Consider the following 20,080-nt stretch of genomic DNA (forward strand, 5'->3'; position numbering starts at 1 on the left):
TTTCTAATAAAAAATAATTTAAGTTCTAGCCCTGGCTGGTGTGGCCCAATGGACTGAGCACCAGACTGTGAACCAAAGAGTTGCGGGTTCGATTCCCAGTCAGGGCACATGCCTGGCTTGTGAGCCAGGTCCCCAGCACAGGGCATGTGAGAGGTAACCACACATTGATGTCTCTCTCCCTCTCTTTCTCCTTCCCTTCCCCTCTCTGTAAAAATAAATAAATAAAATCTTTAAAAAAAAATAAAGTTCTTTAAAAGGTTTTTTTTTATTATTATTACTTTGATTCAATGACCTCAGGGTTCCTGCCATGCTACCAGGAAAAGTACCAAAAAACCCAATACAAATAGACAATAAGCTAATGATTTGTAATCATGAAAAGACTGAAGAGAAAATAAAAATACAAAGGATTCCAAGTCTAAATTTCTTCTGAATATATTGTTACAAATTCAAAGACATTTTAAAACATTTTTGGCCTAAGATCTTAAAACCAAAAAAAAAGAAGTTATGATGGTAAAAATAAATGAGAATTAAATTTTAATCCAACTTCACTTGGATCAAAGTAAATTGGTATGTGAAATCTAGACATACAAGATTTCTATAGCCCTGGTTGGTGTGGCTCAGCGGGTTGAGTGCCAGTCTGTGAACCAAAGGGTCATCGGTTTGGTGCCCGGTCAGGGCACATGCTTCAGTTGCAGGCCAGGTCCCCAGTTGGGGGCATGTGAGAGGCAACGACACATCAATGTTTCTCTCCCTTTCTCCCTCCTCTAAAAATAAATAAATAAAATCTTTTTTAAAAATTCTAATGTGGCCATGAACATTTTTCTCAAAATATAAATGTTTATATTTTTAAATTTTCTCCAAGGTAGTGACCCATGTTCTATGGCTCTTGATGGTCTTGAGAGAACCACAAATGAAAACCTTTAAAAGCTCTAAGCATAGAAACTACAAAAATTTTCTGATGTAACTCACAATAAAACACCACCAAACAATAACACAGCACCCTTGTATTTTTTAGACATACACACGTGTAAAAAATGCGTATGAGTGTTAAATATCTGTCTCCTGCTAAACCAGGGGGTCCAATCTTTTGGTGTCTCTGGGCCACAATGGAAGAAGAGTTGTCTTGGGCCACACATTAAATACATTGCGGCACGTAATCACAAAAATATTTCAAAATGTTTTAACTAAATTTACGATTTTTGGTTGGCCCACATTCGCAGCCATCCTGAGCTGCGTGCGGCCCGTGGGCCGCGGGTTGGACACCTCTGTCAGCTCAACTACAGGCTCCAGGAACACAGATCCCGCCTGTTGCATTCACAGAACCCCGCATGTGTCAGGTGCTGAATAATCACTCAGCACATGTACAGTCAATGTACCAATGAGAACTTGAAAGATAAAGGGAAAAGAGGAAACTGCTGAATGCCACCCTCCAAACCACCCACCTCCCACCAACCGCAACTTCACACCTGGCCACAGAACTCAGACTCATGTCAGCTCCATTTATTCTTTATACAAATATCTCACAGTTTTATTTTAAAATCATTTACACATATTCATACAAAGAAAAATAAATTTCAGGATGGAACCTTGGGACCATGGTAGTTTAAAAAAAAATCTCTGATCATTAGCTACTGAAGACACGGCAAGATGCTCAGCAGTCATTTCTGGGGGTCGGTGCAGCTCCCCACACAGGGCACAGGTGAGAAGAATCCAAGCTCCGGATCCCCCGGGTACGATGGCCAAGCTCCTCCCTCGTCTTCCCTCAATCTTCACCTTGCGGAGGTACTATAGGGGAAGGGAATTTCTTGACACTCTCCCCTAGAAACATTTCAAGAAGTACAGCAAAGACCTAAGGTAACCCCCTTTGCTAGAAATTTGGCAAGATGGCAATTTCTGAACCAACTTTCTAGAAGAGCTACTAGCTCAACTCCTACTCACTGGTCTAAGAGGAGAGACTGCTGCACTCACCACACCCCTCACCCCACTGCTCTGTCCTCCCACCAAAGGACCCAGAACAGAGCCCGCGATCTGATTCCATCCAGACTGTTGCAGGCTAATTCCACAAATGAGTCTTCCTCCTAGCCAACACCCAAACACTCTGTGCAGCAACTGACCTCGGCAGCTCATGAGGACCCCTAAGTAATGACCCCAGCGTTCCTGCATGCAGCATCACACCCAGGGAATCCAGAGCGACAGCCAGGAGGGGTCCAAGAATGACAGAGCTATGAGCACCCCTACCAAAACTCGGCTCTGCTGAGACAAATCAACCTTTAAATCCAACAGGCCAACTCCTGACACCCCACCCTAGACACAGTCATCACAGCGGTGCAGGGTAGGGGATCCTCCTCCACACAATTGCCCAAGGAAGCTGTACTATTATCATTTCCCAGTTAAACTGGGGGAAAGAACAGATATTACAAATGTGGCAGACCCTACGAGAAATGGCAGCTGATGAGAACAGTTACCCAATATCTCTGGGTCCTACCCAAAAAGCAGCACCAAGAAAGGGCATGATGAGCAGCGAGAGCTGTAGCTGGACATGCGGCCCTTGAATTACCAAGGGCCTCAGAGATAACACAGCTCATTCTCCTACAATTATGTAGGAACTAGAGCAAAGACTACCCACCCCTACAGTGAGGCCACTCCTGAGAGGCCATACCGCTTATGATCATCAGCCCACCCCCTTGGTAGGCCCGTTTGGGGAGAGGGAGTCACATCCAGAGCGGGGACCCCTCCAGGCAGACACTCACAGGGCAGCCCATCCCACTGTCACTGGGACAGGCCAAACATAGTTAAGAGGGTGGACAGATCCCGGGCATCAGCTGCCCCATAGGCATCACTCTGGCCTAACATAGACAATGCCAAACGCAGGGTGCTCCAGATGTTCTCTGACATGGCGCCCCCTTCGCCCCGAGGGCCCAGGCTTTTCCTCTGCATGTTCAAGGCCTCCAAAAAGTGTTCCACAGCCTCCCTGTAGGAATAGGAATGACAGTGGGTGAGCAGAACACCAAAGAAGGAAGGCGGTCAGCTAATATGAGGAGAAAGAAAGCTGGAGCCAGTTAGTCAAATAACAGGAGCAGAGAATGAGGAGCCAGGGCCAGAGGCAGGGAGAAAGAGTTCGTTCATTCATTCATTCATTCATTCATTCATTCCTCAGTAGATACTCTCACCGGTGAGCCCCAAGGTTGATGCAGCTGATGCCCAGGTTATAGCGGGATCGGATATAGCCAGGCTGTAGCTCGAGGGCCCGACGGTACGCAGCTACTGCTTCTTCACTCTGGTTTCCATTGGCCAGGGTGGCCCCTAGTTTATTCCACAGCAAATAGTCCTGAGATAGGGATGGAGAAGGCTTAGGAACACGAACCAGGCTCAGATCAAATTCTGCCCATTCCTCTCCGGCTTACCAATCTGTCTAGCTGGTATGTGTTACAATCCCATTCTTTTCTCAACAGTTCACTGTGTGACCCAATGCAACCACTCTCACCGTACAGACCTCCTTAAGTTCAGGGGACCCTGTACTCCCCCACCTCTTCGCTAGTCCTCCCATGGTAATCAGGACATGGAACACTGGAATGAAATGTCCCCTGACGCCAAAGGCCCCAACAAATGATTCTTCCATGGGGTACAGAGTGAGCCCCTCTTCTCGCTCCTCCCCGAGGCTCACATTGGGACGAACGCCGAGGGCAGCTGTGAAACAGTCCACCGCCTTGTCATACTCCCCACTCAGGTTGAAAAGGACCCCCAACCCGCACTGCACATCGGGGTCAATGGACGTAGGGTCCAGGCGCACAGCTGCCAGGAACAGCTCTTTCACTTCAAGAAACAGGGAGCTGGAAAAGGAAGGAAAAAAATGCAAAAAAGTAGGTGGATGGATATGTCTATACTCCTACCCCTCCAAAATAATTCCTTAATTAGTCGATCATATCCCAGAGATTCATCAATCTATCAGCCATCCCTCCTACCCTCCTCCCAAATTCTAATTTAGAAACCTGTTTTTCTGTCTCTTCCCAGGAGACCTCCTTCAAGTAGACTCTGGGTCACCCATCCCACTCGTAGAGCCTTGAGTCTCAATCTACCCAAACTTCCAAAACCAAGGTCCTCCCCCTTACCAGGTTACCATTCTCATCCAAGAACTCCTCACTCACTCAGACAACAGAGATCCCAGGATGCGCTTGCTGGGGCCCAGCCCTGCGCCACTGGCCCCTTCTTCTGCAGGCACCACCAGGTGGGCATAGGCTGGTGTGTAGCGCAGCCAGTCTCGCAGGGTTTCACAGGCCTGTCGCTGCAGGGACTCATTGGTGAAGCTGACAGCAAGTGCCATCAGTGCTGTCCGATTATCTGGCTTTAGCTCCAGACACCTGTTCGCACAGAGATGGGAAAGCTGGTACCGCAGTGACACTGCCACCCATCAGCACCCTGGATCCCAGCCAAGCTTCGGGACGTAGTCATGATGGCCTCACCTGCCAACTCCCTCAGATTAACATGAAGAGGAATCCTCTACATCTACGTTATTAGTAAAGCTACAGATCTGAGAAAGGGAACACGTCAGCAGCCAAAGAACCAGGCACAGCCCCACGAATAAAACCAGAAGCTGTCGAAGGAATGGAACCAGTTGTCTCCACTTCACTCGAAACCTCAGGGCTTCAATCATGAGAAACTTGTCAGTGACCAGAAAGACAACCAGGATCTGGATCTGGACCTTCATCACTGGAAGGGCTGTCTGGAGCCCTGAGCCACCTCGCCCTTCCTTTCAGTGTACTCACTTCCGCAGCGCGCTGATGGCTAACAGTTCTTGCTCATTCTCTGCTTGGGTGGTACCCAGATACTGCCAAGCCTGGAGAGAAGGTGACAGATCCCATCACCCCTGTAATCACTTTTCCACCCTCCCTTCCCCTGGCTCCCCCGTCTACTCACCACCTCACTCTCACCCCCTACCCCAGGCCACCGCGCAGGCCCGGATTCATCTGTACTGCTCTTTGGGCCTCCCTCAAAACTGGAGGAAGCAGTCCCCATCTTGAAGTCAGAAGGATGAGCCACTCACTTCCATGTGCTTAGGATCCTGCTGCACAGCTGCCTCAAAAAGCAGCACAGCATTCGGCAGGTCTCCCTCCTGAAGTCGCCGCAACCCTTCCTCGAAAGGCTGAGGGTGGTCACGCAGGGGGTTCTCCTCCTCAAACTGGTACCCCTACAGGGAAGAAAAGCCAACTAAGAACCCACTTGAGAAGGAGCCACCACAAAGTAGCAGGAATAGAAGATGACAACCAAGACAGAGGTGGAGAAGAAGGCGAAGGCTTCCAAAAAGTTACCTGAATAAATGCGGGCGAATTTCCCACAATGATAAGGAGATCATCTAAGACTACAGGAAATCATTCAGTTTTGTGCTCACACTGCCATCTCTGTCCACAGTAACTGCAAAGCTAGGCTAGTCTACAAACTCTGATCCATGCTGGGAACAAGCTTATTTTAGGAACGCTTTATAAACAGACCTGGATTTCCGCATCCCTGACTTCTCACCACTGAAACAGAACACACGTCTTACTAGGATTTGCTTACAGCAACAAGACAAGCTCTCCTTAGCTACTCAAGGGCATTTCTCATTATCCTGCAACAGTGTGATACCATTTACAGGAAAGGCGATTTGGAGCCAGGGACCCTGCCGTTCAGACGCAGCTCTGACCCAGCCCCTGCAGCCGTGGCAGCGATGGAACAGAATGTGTTGAAGCCCTTTGAAAATTGTAATTTACTCCCCAATTTCATTCTTAAAAGTCATCATTATTAATCTGCCTCTGAATAGTAAATGAAAGCTAGACCCCAAAATCCCGAGAGCAGAAAATGCTTCAGAAAGACACTGTTCCCTTCTAGCTGAGGACTTCTCACCTGAGGGAAGAGCTACAATCTCTGTGCAGAGTTCTGTCCACGGGTACTTCACGTTAGGCAGAGAGGTGATACGGTAAAATCGTAGTCACTAATAAGCCATATGACTTGGGACAAGCAAATTAAATGTTCCTTTTTAGAAAGTAAATGGTTACCATCCCAAAACAATATACCAGAATGGCAACAAGATGTAAAATACCAGGTAAGGCCCTTCTAAATGTAGTTAAGGACAAGTTAAAATGAAATGTGCATAATAAACACTATTATTGTGAAACTGCTGAAGAACCAGAAACATTTAAATCTTACTAGAAAGTTTTAAACCATTAAAAGTCATCAGATGCAAATTATTTGTGACAAATAAAAATTAAATAATTACAATGAGGGTTAGGAAACAAGACATATACAACAGGAATTTGGGGCGAATGTATAAAAAGTACATTCATGTCAGAAATAGGTAAGGCTCCGGGGACGTCTCTGAGCGATACAAACGCTCAGAAGGGAGAAAATGGCCCGACCCCAGGCGCCGGCAGGCCCTTTCTGTAGACGGCAGGCAGTATGTGCCACAGCTCCTCAGCTCCACCACTGCAGTGAGAAAGCAGCCACGGATACTGTTCAAACACTGAAGCGTGGCTTAAATAATTTCCATGGCGCACAATACCACTTTTCATTTTTTTCAACCATTAAACGTTTAACGTTAAAACTATTAAAACCACAGGCCATATAAAACAGGTGCCAGGCCAGATTTACTCACGGGCCAGAGTGTGCTGGCGCCCACCTCAGAATATAAAAGTTCAACAAAACAAGCCCTTCTGTATTCATCCTCAACTAATGTCCATCACCAGTCCCTGAAGGTGGTCGCTGTAACACAATTTCCTAATAAAGGTTATTCCTGCCTCTCAGAGCTACTGAAAGCATCAAATGAGCATATTCACCAAAGCCTTATCAAAAAGCTTAAACACTACTCGTGAGTAGCTACCATCCTCAGCAGACAGTGCAAAAAGCAATGCCATCATGTGGCAACCACAGGCTCTCTAAGTAGTCTCTCGTGCATGCTCCCTATCCTATTTGAGATTTCACCAAATGCTAATCAGAGAAATTTTTCAAAATTAGAATATTTGCGTAAGTTTTTTAAAAAGTACTCTGGAGGTATTTTCAACACTATTACATCCTAAAGAGTCTAATCCAAGTCAATCATTAGGTCTGATCATTGCGTGGTCTATTAAAAAATCTCATGGGATCACTCTGCCAAAATAGGATGACTTCTAAGAGTGTATCCCATCACAGAAGCCTGTCCTTTATGCTAACAGTGTACAGTATCTCCTTGAGCTATTGGTGTTAAGTTGCCTTGAAAAATTAAAGGGCCATTAATAAAAAAAACCAGTACATTCAGAGACCCATGAATTTATCTGATAATCAGAGTCAGATCCATATTTGGAAAAAAGAAGTCCAACGCCAAGCCCGATAAAACATGAATTGTTCATTGTCAGTGAGTAATAAAGTAAAGCATATCTGTGTGGAACATTAATGCAAGTATCTCTAATCCTAATTTTGCAATATCCCAAGGTACCAATGATACTAAATGGGGTTTAAGAATCTAAAAACATAATTATGTTTTTAAGTTTTAAATTTAAAAATTTCTTCTGCCTAGCATATCATTAATACGTGAGTAAAGAATGCTAACTGAAAATGCTACTCATCTGAAACTAGTGCTATCTCTGTATTTATCAAAAGCATGGAAATTTTTATCTAAAATTTTATAGCCTCCCATTTATAAGTCAACAGGGCCTATGCAACTTATCAAATTGTTAATACGTATTAATAAAAGTAGTATCTCCAGGTATTTCCTAAAGTTCTTCCTCATCAGAATGCTATAGAAGAAACTCTTAATGTGGTTAGAACACAGGGCAGGGTCCCAAAAAGTCCCCTCTCTTTTCTATTACATTACTGGAGAGCTCTGAGGAAGTCAGACTGGGATAATAAACAAAACCATATTTCTTTTAGTATTAAGTTTTTTCTTGCCTTTTTAAAGTTATCCTAAACTTGGTCTCAATCTCTTGGTAGAGCTCCTTTATGTCCAGATTCACCTCCAGCATCCTGCCTCGTATCTCAATCCCTGGTTCTGGCTCCGGGATCCCTTCCCTCACAGATCTGAACTGAGGAAAGACATCGCTACTCACCGCCCAACTTCCTGTTTTGCCTTCCACAAAACCAAGCAATTCTCACTCCTCCAATTCATTCAGCAGCTCAATCATGAACCACATCCCCAAATGCCCTACAACCCGCAAGAAGTATTTTTTCACAGTGATACCCCCTGAAATAACACACACATCTAAGTCAACAGTATATGCCATATGCAAAATTCAATCACCCTTCACCACTGCACTGACCGCTGGGAACTTTTCCTAACATTTATTTAATATAATTCTTTGAAAGCACCCTAAATTGGGGCACGTGGTTCTAATCTCAAGGAAGAGGTCAATATTTAAAGTGAACTTGAGAGTTAAAAAAGTACATAGATATTAAGGTGTGGAGGCACAGCGAAAGCCTGCCAACTACCACTCCGCACCAAAGGAGTTACCCATCTTCTCCAAACGTTCTCGACCTCCAAAGCAGAGCTCCCTTGTCTGGGAGCATCAGGTACAGACCTGCATCACAGGTATCATGTCTTTGTATCGTTGTTATTCAACAACAGCGGTCTATTGTTATTAACCTTTACACCCTAACAATAAATCACACTCTCAATTACTACAGGACAGCAGGGGCAAGGGAATGTTTCAGGCTCGTTTTCATGGAAAGGGGCTCAAGAGAAGAATCACTTAGAAGGGAGTACCCCAATTCGGGACTGAAAGGAAACCCTGCTGTCTGAAGAACCGGTTCTTACTTTATCGTAGGAAGCAGTCGTGAGGTCGTCGTAGTCAGAGAGCCAGGGGTGAGCCTCAGCATCCCGCTTCGCCATCTCCTCCAACTCTGCCTGCAACTTGTCCCAGAAATCGACATCAGACTGTAAGGAAGGGAAGGCAGATAGAAAAAGGGGACACATCATGACCACCCCACCCCACCATCAGCTCCACTGGCATGATTCCCTACGGCAGTGGTTCTTAAATTTCAATGTGTTTAAGTGCATCTAGAGAGCTTTCGTGAAATACAGATTCCAAGGTCCTACCCCCAGAAGGGCATTTTTGAGGCTCCCACCCCACCCCAAGCTATTAGGACACAAGCGATCCAGGAACACTATGTTTGTTTATCATCTTTGATGGTGACACACCCACTGTCTCCAATGGAGTCTTTTGTCTCAGGGGCGCTAGCTCCTGCACCACCTGCTCTCACCTCTATAGCTGACTTGGCTCGTTCAAACTCCATGTCGAGGGAAGATGTGTTTCCCGGTCTTGTGAACTGGTCCACCCAGGCATCTGATGTACCCTGTGACAAAGAGGGATGGTCACACCACCACCACCAACTTTCTACCCCCTAACCACCGACTAAATACCCAGTGAACACCACCAACCTGGACACTTCTAAGAAAAATAGTCTCACAATCTCTTTCCCACCCACTCCGACCTGGATGCTACCAAGACAAGCTAGCAATAAAATCCCTTCCCCATCTGGGACTGCTGAACACTGAACATAAGGCCAGGGCACCAGCTGGCTTTGAAGGGGGACTAGGAGGTGACAATGTCCTACCTGCTGCTGTATAAACTCTGCCGCCCACTGTTCTGCCTGAGCTCGGCCCGACCCTGCACCGGACTCCAAGGACACCTGCCCCTCGCCAATCTGCCGCACGAATTTCAGGAACTGGGGCACAGAGACACACATAGGCCACTCGGAGAAGAACTTCCAGGTGTGCACTCTCAACCACGCCCAAGAGGAGCCTGCACCTACCCCTCCCCCCAACCCTGATGGCTGCAGACAAGATATGCTAAAGACCCTAAAAAATGTAGAGAGCAAACAGAAAGGGATTTCTGGCTCTAACGATTTGAGATGGCACAGAACAGAGAAAGGGTTAGTAGGCAAGGAAATGAGAGAAAGAATGTTGGAAGGAAAAGGCAGGATCTAAAATCTCCATTCTCCAGACTAGAAGGAATGGACCTAGGATCTCAACTCCTCTTCAGACTGAGCTGGGGTAAGAGAAGCGAGACCCCTGACTTCCAAGAGTAGTTCTGCCAGGCAAAGCAGCAGAGAGGTGCGGCTCACCTCAGAGTTAGCCAGTTTGGGGTCATCCACTTTGGCCACAAAGTCACTGGCGGTGTGTTTCAGATCCTCCTCTGGATGATAATCATCATACCTGGAACAGGTAAGGGCAAACTAATTTTACACATTAGCCAGCCGTTACCTTCCCCAGGCTATCCCCACCACCAGCCCATGGCAATCACAGTTCCTGTGGGGGGAAAGAGGGTGACCATACTCCACTCTCTAGCTGAGGACTACAAATTCCAGATTTACAGTAAGGATGGACGGGGGGCAGGAGTGCACTAGCTACATCCCTTCACCTCTCCCTCTCCCTCTCTCTTTGCAGAGAGAAGGAACAGGCAGACTCCAAATTAAAAAGGCAACAGGGTGCACAAGGTAAAGTTACAAACGTTTGGTTAGGACAGTTAGGATTCTTAGGGATCCAAGTGGAAACCTTAGGGTACAAAATGAGGGGGCTGCAAGTTGGTTTGGGGATGTGGATGGAGGAGCCTGGAGGAGGCCGGGAAAACTGTCCAACCTCCTTCCACAGGGATCCATCCAGAAAGAAGGACCTGCACTCACCAGCGATCAGCGGCAGCTGTTCCCTCTTGCTCTCCCAGCCACAGCTTCTCCTCCGACTGTTCCAGATATTCCTCAGCCCAGCGGGCAGGGGACACAGACAAAGGGTCTGCAAGGAGCAGAGACTTGGGGAAATCTCACAGGATTCAGTGAGCCAGCAGGGAAAAAGAGTATTAATTTGACCAAGCCAAAGCAGACAAAGTCCTATGTAATTCCTCAGAGATCCCTCGTCTAAAGAAAATATTACTAAACTTTCAATATCCAACTCATTCCCCCAAGAGGCCTGGGATGGAAATTTACTGAGTTTGAAACAGGCAACCAAATAAAAAGGCTCAGGAAAGGAGTACAGACCAAACCCTTTTGCCTGAAGTGCCAGAAACCTCATTAAGAAACAGCAGACACTAGGGCTTCCCCCTTCCTGGAGGGCACTGCTGGGAAGCAGCAAGGATCTACGGGAAAACAGAAGAGCTCTGTTCCTGAACCAAGTCTCTGGTCTGTTCTCCACCTGCAGAAGTCACACCCTCCCAACGAAAGGCGCCTCATATTCCATCTTACTGTAGCTCCCAAGAGAATCTGAGAAGCAGAATGCTGAGCTAGAATTAGAGATACATGGCCACTCTTCCCACTGGATGTTTGGGGGGTTTTTTGTTTTGTTTTGTTTTTTCATTTTCTTAACTGAGATGTAAAATACAAATATGGAAGTACGTAAAGTGTACCAAACTTAAGTAGACTGCTTCATTAATTTCTACATGTGGAAACTCACATCACCACCACCCAGATCAAGATACAGAATATTTACAGTTCCCCCAAAGGTTCCCTCATGCTCCCATCCCCCAGGTATAAACACTATTCTGACTTCAGTCACTTTTGGTTAATTTTGAGGGCTATCTTTTTAAGTCCAATTCTAGAAATTGTCTTAGCTCCAGTGACAAAGGGCACGGCTGCAGTATCTGAATAAACATACAAGGCAACAGATTGATGAGGGCACCGACCTGTTTGTTTCTCAATCTCCAGGACTTCACCCTTTACTATTCTGGGGCCAGGAGGGGGAAAAAAGGCAAAGAAGAATTATTCAAAGGGGCCCTAAAGAATGAGTACACATGGAGAAAACGTGAGCCTGTAGTGTTAACTCCTTCTGCTCTGCCTCCACATCTTCACAAACCAGACACTAAGATGGACTTCCTGTCTTTGTCTGCAATTTGAAGATCTGTCATTGCTTTTAATACTGACAAGGAGATGTATCCCCTTAGTATTAATGTTTAGCAGAATTTTATATTCCATTTAACTGTGACTTTGCCTGAATAATTTTAACAAAGTAATCTGAATACCTGAGGAAGAAATGTCAAAACAACAAAGGATAAAGACACTTAGAATATACCTAATCATAAATAAGTAATATATTACTAATATAATCAAAGATACAGTTGTCAATTTTTTTGATCATGGACTCTGTCTCTTTAATTTCACAGGCTCTCAACATTTACATCCTGACTTCCCTCACTAGCTCTTAAGGGCAACATTTATTTTTCCTTGGCCCCAATTAGACTGTTGACTCAAGAGTAGAGACCTAATAAGGAGATGCTTAAAGACTCAGACTTCATAGTACCTCCCAGCTTCCCATTCAGTCCCTCCTTATTTTCCAGTCACTCCTTACTCTCAACTGGAGCCTTATGCAAAAGCATACTCTGGCCACAAGTGCCCCTCTCAAAGACAAGAAGCAACAGAACAAAAGACAAAGCACCGGGACTTTAAAACAGACACGAGACAGATTAAAAGAAAATCCCCGAGGTGAGAAAAGACATCCTCAAATATCTGTAATCTGATATGTGGCCATATCAGCCACAAGACTTAGAATTTCCTGGCATTAGGAGCAAAGGGGTCAAAATAAAACTACCAAAAGAATACCACTTGGCCATTAGAATATTTTTTGAGAAACTCTTACCAAAAAATCAGGTCCACTTGGATACCTCTGAGACTGAAGCAACTATGGCCAACAGAGGTGCAGGGACCATCCTGGGTCACATGGGTTATAGAGTGAAAACCAACAACCTACATACCAAATACCCTATTCAGATGTTCACCTCATAAGAGTTCCTCATGGTGTGTTCATTCCATCTAGGTACATCTACCCCAAGGCAAAAACTCAGAACTTCTACCCCTTATCCATCAAAGTTGCCATGTGTGCTAAATAAATAGCACAGTGGTAAAGAATGCAGGTTCTAGACTCAGCCTACCTGCACTCAAATCCCAACTCCACAACCTACTCGCCATGCACCTTCAGACAAATTACTTAACCCTCCAAGTTTCCATTTCCTTATGTAAAAGACAGAGATATAATAGCTACCTCACAGAAAGTGTCATGAAGACCAAATGAGATGATGCCCATATAAAACACAAAGTAACAAGATCAGCTATTGCTATCACAGCTGTCCGCTCATGGCAAACCCACACCAAAAGTAGAAAACATCCCAATGAAACTGGTAATCCTTTTACTCCATCGCCTCGTCCTCTGCCATCCGGGGGCGACCTGCGCAATCACCTGCTGATACTGCTGCCCGCTGCTCCTCCTGTGAGGGTGCAGGTTTGTCCCTCACGACTACCGTCGAAGCTCACATGCCATGTGGCTGAGGCTGTCCAAATTCAAAAGTCCCTCAAGATGTGTTTCATTCCTAGAGCTGAGCAATCATGAGACGGAAAATTATTTGGCCCAGAAAATGAGGGCTGGCGGGTGACAGATTCCGTCAAGAAATACGGCAGACTGAAAAATGAGCTCCGTGCGGTGATGATTCTCTATCTTGATTGTGGTGATGGTTACAGAACCCTACACATGATAAAACTGCGCAAAACTATAAACACACAAATAAGGACATATAAAACTGATGAAATCTAATCAGCTTTGTGGATTGCACCAAAGGCAGTTTCCTGCTTTTGATACTGTGCATAACAAACAGGCAAATGCTATCACTAGGGACAACAGAGTAAAAGATGCATAGAACCTTTCTGTACATTTTTTTTTTTTGCAACTTCCAGGAAAACTATAATTACTTCCAAATAAAACATTAAAACAAGAAAACTGAACTTCAAGCTTCCTTTTAAACTTAGTTCTAAAATCGTAACAATGAAAATTAGAAAATAATAAGGATTTAAAGAATATATCCTTCTCTCACCTGTCTACTTATCCATAAAGTAATAGGTAATCTATATCATCAATATAAACATATCACCTACAAATGCTAGGAGAAAAATAAAATTTAATTACTAGAAAATCAATTTCCTTTAGCTCTTTCTCCCAGATCTCCCTTCATTCATTCACTAAATACTAAAGATCCTCTACATACAAAGCAATTACTACTGCAATAGGACAATTTTATGAAGGCAAACTCCAGATACCTCGGCTTCTCTCCAGCTTCCCACGTCCCTGCCTCTGTGAAGCAGGCACGATTACAAAAGAATATATAAAAAAGAAGAAAGATATCTCCCAAAGAGAATTTAACAGGTCCAACGTGTTTTTCTAAAGCTGTTCTTCATTTACAGGTTAAGGATGATTTCAATGGCTGCAAACAATCCCGGTAATTGTAACAAAAATCTCATCAGTCCCAATGCTTATAAGTAGCAACGATTTTTGATGTTTGTTTGTTTGAGGTAAGAAAAATGACTAATGCCCACACATTACAACAGAAATCTCTCCATAATAAGAGTAGCACTTAAGTCTAGTATTAAACACTGAGTTTCAGTCTGGTGGAGGGTCTCTGTCACAGCTCAGATTTCTCATCGATAGTATAATGGCTCTACGTATAGAGCCTAGAGCCAAACAGACAAGAGTTCGAATACCATCTCTGTTGCTGAATGATTTTGGAAATTTAACATTTCCACATCTCAGTTTCCTTATCCATAAAAAGGGGAAGGAATATCTACCTTGTAACTGTTACCATAATAATCAAATTGGTTTAACAATATAGCGTGATTAGCACTATTAATGAAACCAAGGAGCACCTACTATTTACCTTTAACTTAAGGGTGGAAAAGGGAGTCATTATTAAAGAAACCTCCATGAAAAGGGACTGTTAGCTGTTAGATCTGGGGGTTTTCTCTTGTGTGTGGAGGAAGCACTGTCTTCAGGAGAATAAAATTAATGGATGGGTGGAACCAGTTAGGTCTCATTAATCATTTCAGGAAAATTCAGGAACTTGACGATGTGAGCATCCTAAGAGTCTGGAATCTGTAACTTTCTCCACTCCAATCCTTTGTTATTCTTGACTTCTTAAATTGGAAAAAGCTAACGATGCTGCTCTCCGAGAGCAATCAGGAAGAGAGAAGTTGAAGAGAATGCCCTTCTTCCACGCCCCTCATCAGACAGGTTAAGGGGGGAGAAAAATCAATCTCAAAGAATGCAGCGAGCATGGACGCTCTCAAAGTGGGCGAGTTTGACTAAGACCTGGAAGAGCTGAAGCTGCAGGCTGGGCAGCACCGCATAAACCCAGAGTCTGGAACCATTCAAACCCAGAGTCAAATCCCAACCCACCATTCACAAAGCTGTGTCACCCTGGGCAAAGATTTCTTATCTATAAACCAGGAATAGAAACAATAAGTATCTCAAGGATTCTCATGGAGACTAAATAGATAATGCATTTAAAGCACTTCACATAGAGCCTTAAACATGGTAAAGATTAGCTATTATTATTAATTTTTATTATCATCATCAGGGTGTGTCTTTGCCCTCCAAGATCTTATACTTCAGGGCTGTGAATTCAACAATCCCACTCTCCAAGGCCCAATCCTGCTCAAAATGACTCAAGGCCAGAATCCCACAGTCTGTGTTAAATATCTTCCTGGGCCAACAGCAATCCACCCAATCTCTCCACAAAACTACACTACTAAAGTTCCAGGTAAAAAGTAAATGTAACTCATGTTTTCTTTTTCTTTCTGTGTCTGTCTGTCTCTCCCTCTCTCTCTAATCTCTTACCCAGTTCAAAGCCAGTCCTCTGTTTCATATAAGTTTCAATTCTCTATTATCATCACCTAAGGGAAATCAGGTTCAGTGCCCCATAGAAATGAGCCAAGAACCCAGAAAAGTCATACGCAGCTGAAATCATCCCATATCCTAAAATGAATTAAGAGCACAGGTAGCAAACACAAGGCCTGTGGGCCGAATCGAGCCCTCCGCCTTGTTTCTACCCGGCGGCAGTACCGAGCTCTTACTTCACTGTTAAGGAGTAGTTACATTTATACAGTCCTAATATTACATTCGGCCCTTTGAAGACAACAGCAAGGCTGATGTGGGCCCCGGTGAAAATGAGTGTGACACCCCCCGCTTAGAGTGACAGTGGCAGGGGTGGCCAACCTGTGGAGCACGGGCTGCAATCAGCTCAGGATGGCTATGAATGCAGCCCAACAGAAAATTACAGATTTACTTAAAACATTCTGAGATCTTTTTGTGATTACATGTTGCAATGTTATGTAATGTATGTCCCAAGACAACTCTTCTTCCAGTGTGGCCCAAAGACGCCAGAAGGTTGGACGCCCCGGGAATACTGATTGCCCCACAGGAACCGTTTCAGATTTTCCCATGATGAGCCTCACCTGTAACTTCAGAGATGAATTCCTGGGACCAGTCAGTCTCATTATAATCCTGAGTTACATCCACTGCATCTCCAGCTGCAAGAAACTCTTGGGCCCAGTTCTCAGACAAGGCCAGGTCTGCCACACCGGGGGCTTGAGAGAGAAAGAGATAACTAAGAAACAAAAGAAATACACATTCTATCGTGCCTAAAGAACCTTGATTGCACATGAAAACACTGTTCTTTTTGCCTCCTTCGGCATCTCAGTTTCCCAGTCCCAGCAGCATCCAAATATGGAACCCGCTCAGCTCTACCTGCACAGAAAATGGTGCTCTCCCCTCCCACCAGACTCTGGACCCACCTCTCTGGGGTGCCTGGCGGAAGCTTGACTGTTCAATCTCCTGCATCTCCGCCAGGAGGTCATCCATCTTGAAGGTCTGAGGGGCACGGGATACGAGTGGTGCATTCTGGTCCTGGAGGAATTCGGCTACCAACTGCCAGAAGAGAGATGGCGAGATGAACCCGGCAAGAGACAGGCCCAATGGATAGGGATTATTAATGGCAAATACAAGGAAAGGGAAACATGGAAACTACAGATTTGGAAATACTCAAAGAATACATTTTTAGAAACAAGCAGACAAATTTCATTTGGTTGGGAAAATCCAAAGACTGAACTATGGATAAGCCAAATTTAAAGTAAAAACTCAATGGGCAAAAGAAAAATGCAATAGAAGAGACTGGTATATTTACCTCATCATCAGAAGTTACCCCCAAAGGCTTAGAGACCTAAGACAGAAGGAAAACAATAGGATACCGTGGTGAAAACCAGACATACAACTAACTTAAACACAGGTGAAAATACCAACTCTGCCATTTATATGACTTCGGGCAAGTCACAAAACCTCTCAGTCACCATTTCTTCATCTATGAAATGGCTGCCTTCGTCTATGTAAAGATGTACAAGCGCTTTGCGTATTGTTTAGCAAACACTCATAAAATGGTAACTATTGTTTGCAACACAATAGAACAGTGATTTTCAACCTTTTTCATCTCATGGCACACATTAACTATAAAATGCTGCAGCACACCAAAAAATATGTATTTTTGGCTGACCTGACAAAAAAAAAATAGGTATAATTTTGATTCACTCACACCAGACCGCTATTATTGTGCTGTCTGTTGTCATTTTTTTATTTGACAATCAAAGGGAAAAGAGATCAGTGACCTTGACTAAACAGTCAGGCACTACGTTTTAAAAATTCTTGCAGCACACCGGGTGAAAATCGCTGCAACAGAGAAAGAGATTAAGTGTACATACGGACCCTCCATCCCAAGCCACTTGGGATGGAGGGTCCACCACTTCGGCTTTCCACCTCAAGAATACTCACCGCCTCGGAGGGTGGGGCTCCTGGTGGCCAGGGACCTGGCCTTAACCCCTCCTGCCGAAGTGCTTTGTCCTGGGTGAAGTGACCCGCCAGCTTCATGAGCGGGTTGGCACCCCCGCATTCCGCCTCCACCAGCTCCCGCATTGCCATGGTGACCGCCAGCTCTCTGATGGGCAGAGGTTAGGAACTGAGGTCCCACAGTCGAACCCAACACACAACCAACTCATCCCTTATCTCGGGAAACAGACAGACGTCTGTCCCAGATTAGCCACTGGCCGCTCCCACCCCTGTGCCTTTTGCTGTGGCCCCCACCTCTGCCAAGAGTCCGAGAGGAGATGGCTGCCCTTTTGCCGTCCCGCCTCAAAAGGCCACCGCTTTCAGCCTGGGCCTTGCCGCCAGCCTCCACGACAGGCGGCGGGATTGGCAGTCAGCGGTCCCTCCAGAGGGGCCTGGACCCCAGGAGACTACGGGGAGACAATTCCGCAACCAGGCTGTATCGGGGCATCGGCAGGGCAGGGAAGAGTGGGAACGCCGCCAGACCATAACGCTAGTCCCCCACACTCCCCGTTGTGCGCTGAGCATCGCAGAGTGACCATTGCCTCCCCGAAGTCACCTGAGCTCCTCCCCCCAGCTCCGCCAGGCCAGGCCCACACCTCCGGAGCTCCGGACCACCCCATATCCCCAGCCCCAGGCGCAGCTCCAGCCCCGCCCCCGGGACCCGCGAGGACAAGGCTGGGACAAAGAAAGCTCGGGCAAGTGTCCTAGGGCCCCCCTCTGCTCTCCGCTCACCGCCGCGCGCCGCGCCGCAGGACCCGCCGGGGCACCTGGTGCTGGCTGGAGGAGGAGAAGAGATGGGGCGGGGAATCAGGGGCGGGCCTCACGCTTAAAGGGACCGTAACCGCCGCGCTGCCGTCGTGCCTGGCGGAAGCTGTTTTAAGGGGCGGGGCCTTAAGACTGCGCTGCAGCGTGATGGGAGGAGCCGTGAGTCTTAAAGGGGAAGAGCACCTTAAAAGGGAAGTCTTGGACTGCTCTGGGAGCCCTTACAAGGATCACGGACTCCAGGATTTGTTCCAGGGGAAGCTCAAAGAAGAATGGAGCTAGGAAGGGCTTCCTGAGTTTTGGTGAAAGCCAAGAGCGCGGGATCCTGGGCTCAGTTCATTCTGGCTCTCCCCTGAAGGAACATTTTGTAACGCTGGAGTTGCGAGGGTCCAATCTGGGGCCTTCCTCATCCTTCTAGTCCTGCCCCCTTCCAAGTTGCCCCTAGCGGAACCTGTCACAGTCTCCACGGAGACAGAGGCCCGCCCCCAATCCATCTGCAATCTTTGCGTAGAGGGGAAAATAGCACTGATGATGACAAACTCCGGAGACTAAAATAGGGTCCAACGCATCCTGAGACCTCAAGCTGGTAACCTACAGGAAAGGTGCAGTGAGTCACTCCTCTTCGCTCCTTCCTCCCTCACCACTTGTCAAGGTCACCATGGTGGCCTTATTCCCACTGCTCCAAACTGGGAAAGCACAGACCTGATGCAAGAAATGATTTTTAATCATGGGTTAAGCCTCAGGCTCCACCATCTGCCACAGGATTGGCTCTGGGGTCAAACTTGAAGGTCACTGGGTAACCCTGAAATCTCACCTGACTCCAAGACCAGGGAAGTCCTGACGTCTTGAAGAAGAGCAGGGGGTGCTCAGGGCTGCTGGTAGATGAGCAGGGGTGGGTTAGTGCCAAAAGGACAAAAGTCCCAGTCCAGCCCAGGGTGCAGGAGAGGAGACAGACAGCAGGTGGCGCGCTGGGTTAGTCTTGTTATCAGGCTATCCTGCAGATTTCCACGGTGGAGGCGGGAGGAGACCTAAGGGGCACAGCTCTGTAAACCTACTTCTGGAAAGGTAGAGAAACCACTCTGAAATATCGTGGGAACAGAATAACAGGGAAGACCTGAAGACTGTACAAAAATTCTCCTATTTCTTACCTTTCTACCTTCTTTCAGAGGTCCTAACTCAATACTCTTTTTCTCCTGGTACAAAAAAATCCTTGCATGTTCACTGTTCTCAGGCTACCATTGTAAAGCAGATACCAGTACCTAACAACCTAAACCATGTCAAGGAAGAAGGGATGCCCTCTGGGAAGTGCATACTTTTAAAGAGGATCCCTGGGACAAGCAATGTTTAACTGAAAGCATGTGATGTGGTAAAATTTCAAAATCAAGCAACTAGAGAGAACTTTCCAGTACCACTCAAACCACACACATAACCTTCTCTGCTAGGAGATTAGTAACTGATTAGCAACAACTCACTACGTGCCAGCTCTTTGGGGGGATGATAATAATGATAATAACTGATGTTTACTGAGTGCTTACTAAAATCCAGGCATTGCAATGAACAATTTGTTTGCATTAGTGCTTGTAATCTTCCTAATACCCACATGAAACTGGTATTACTAACCCTACTTTACAGATAAGACATCCAAAAATCACACAGCTAGGAAGTCAAAATTTAATTCAGACATAACTCCAAATACCT

General features: G+C 45.9%; 1 protein-coding gene across 7 annotated transcripts; it reads right to left on the minus strand.

Moving 5' to 3' along the window:
- Nucleotides 1–1,479: 1,479 nt before the first annotated feature.
- On the minus strand, nucleotides 1,480–19,326 carry PEX5 (peroxisomal biogenesis factor 5). Of its 7 annotated transcripts, XM_045186986.2 has the most exons (17): nucleotides 18,353–18,487; nucleotides 17,567–17,729; nucleotides 16,929–16,964; nucleotides 16,540–16,672; nucleotides 16,201–16,332; nucleotides 10,624–10,729; nucleotides 10,066–10,156; nucleotides 9,556–9,666; nucleotides 9,202–9,294; nucleotides 8,756–8,875; nucleotides 5,042–5,185; nucleotides 4,764–4,834; nucleotides 4,146–4,358; nucleotides 3,665–3,830; nucleotides 3,171–3,328; nucleotides 2,751–2,971; nucleotides 1,480–1,785 (listed from the first exon to the last, which is right to left on the minus strand). In XM_045186986.2, the coding sequence occupies exons 2-16, from the start codon at nucleotides 17,711–17,713 to the stop codon at nucleotides 2,770–2,772; spliced, it is 1,923 nt and encodes a 640-aa protein (XP_045042921.2). In that variant the 5' UTR covers nucleotides 17,714–17,729; nucleotides 18,353–18,487; the 3' UTR covers nucleotides 1,480–1,785; nucleotides 2,751–2,769. The 7 variants fall into 7 exon arrangements, with proteins under 7 accessions (XP_045042921.2, XP_053777822.1, XP_045042922.2 ...); XM_053921847.2 differs by lacking the exon at nucleotides 18,353–18,487 and adding an exon at nucleotides 19,197–19,326 and having other exon boundaries at nucleotides 1,480–2,971; XM_045186987.2 differs by having other exon boundaries at nucleotides 1,480–2,971; nucleotides 8,756–8,851.
- Between the last annotated feature and the right edge of the window lie 754 nt (nucleotides 19,327–20,080).

This window comes from Desmodus rotundus, chromosome 3, assembly GCF_022682495.2.
Source record: "Desmodus rotundus isolate HL8 chromosome 3, HLdesRot8A.1, whole genome shotgun sequence".
Taxonomy (NCBI): Eukaryota; Metazoa; Chordata; class Mammalia; order Chiroptera; family Phyllostomidae; genus Desmodus; species Desmodus rotundus.

Coding starts and splice junctions, on each gene's coding strand:
- PEX5 (XM_053921847.2), bottom strand. CDS start 17,713: ATGGCAATGCGGGAGCTGGTGGAGGCGGAATGCGGGGGTGCCAACCCG. Junction 8,876..9,201: donor GAGCCAAGTCAGCTATAGAG/GTGAGAGCAGGT, acceptor CCTTCCTTACAG/TCTGATGTCGATTTCTGGGA. Junction 3,831..4,145: donor CTGGGATCTCTGTTGTCTGA/GTGAGTGAGGAG, acceptor TTCCTTTTCCAG/CTCCCTGTTTCTTGAAGTGA.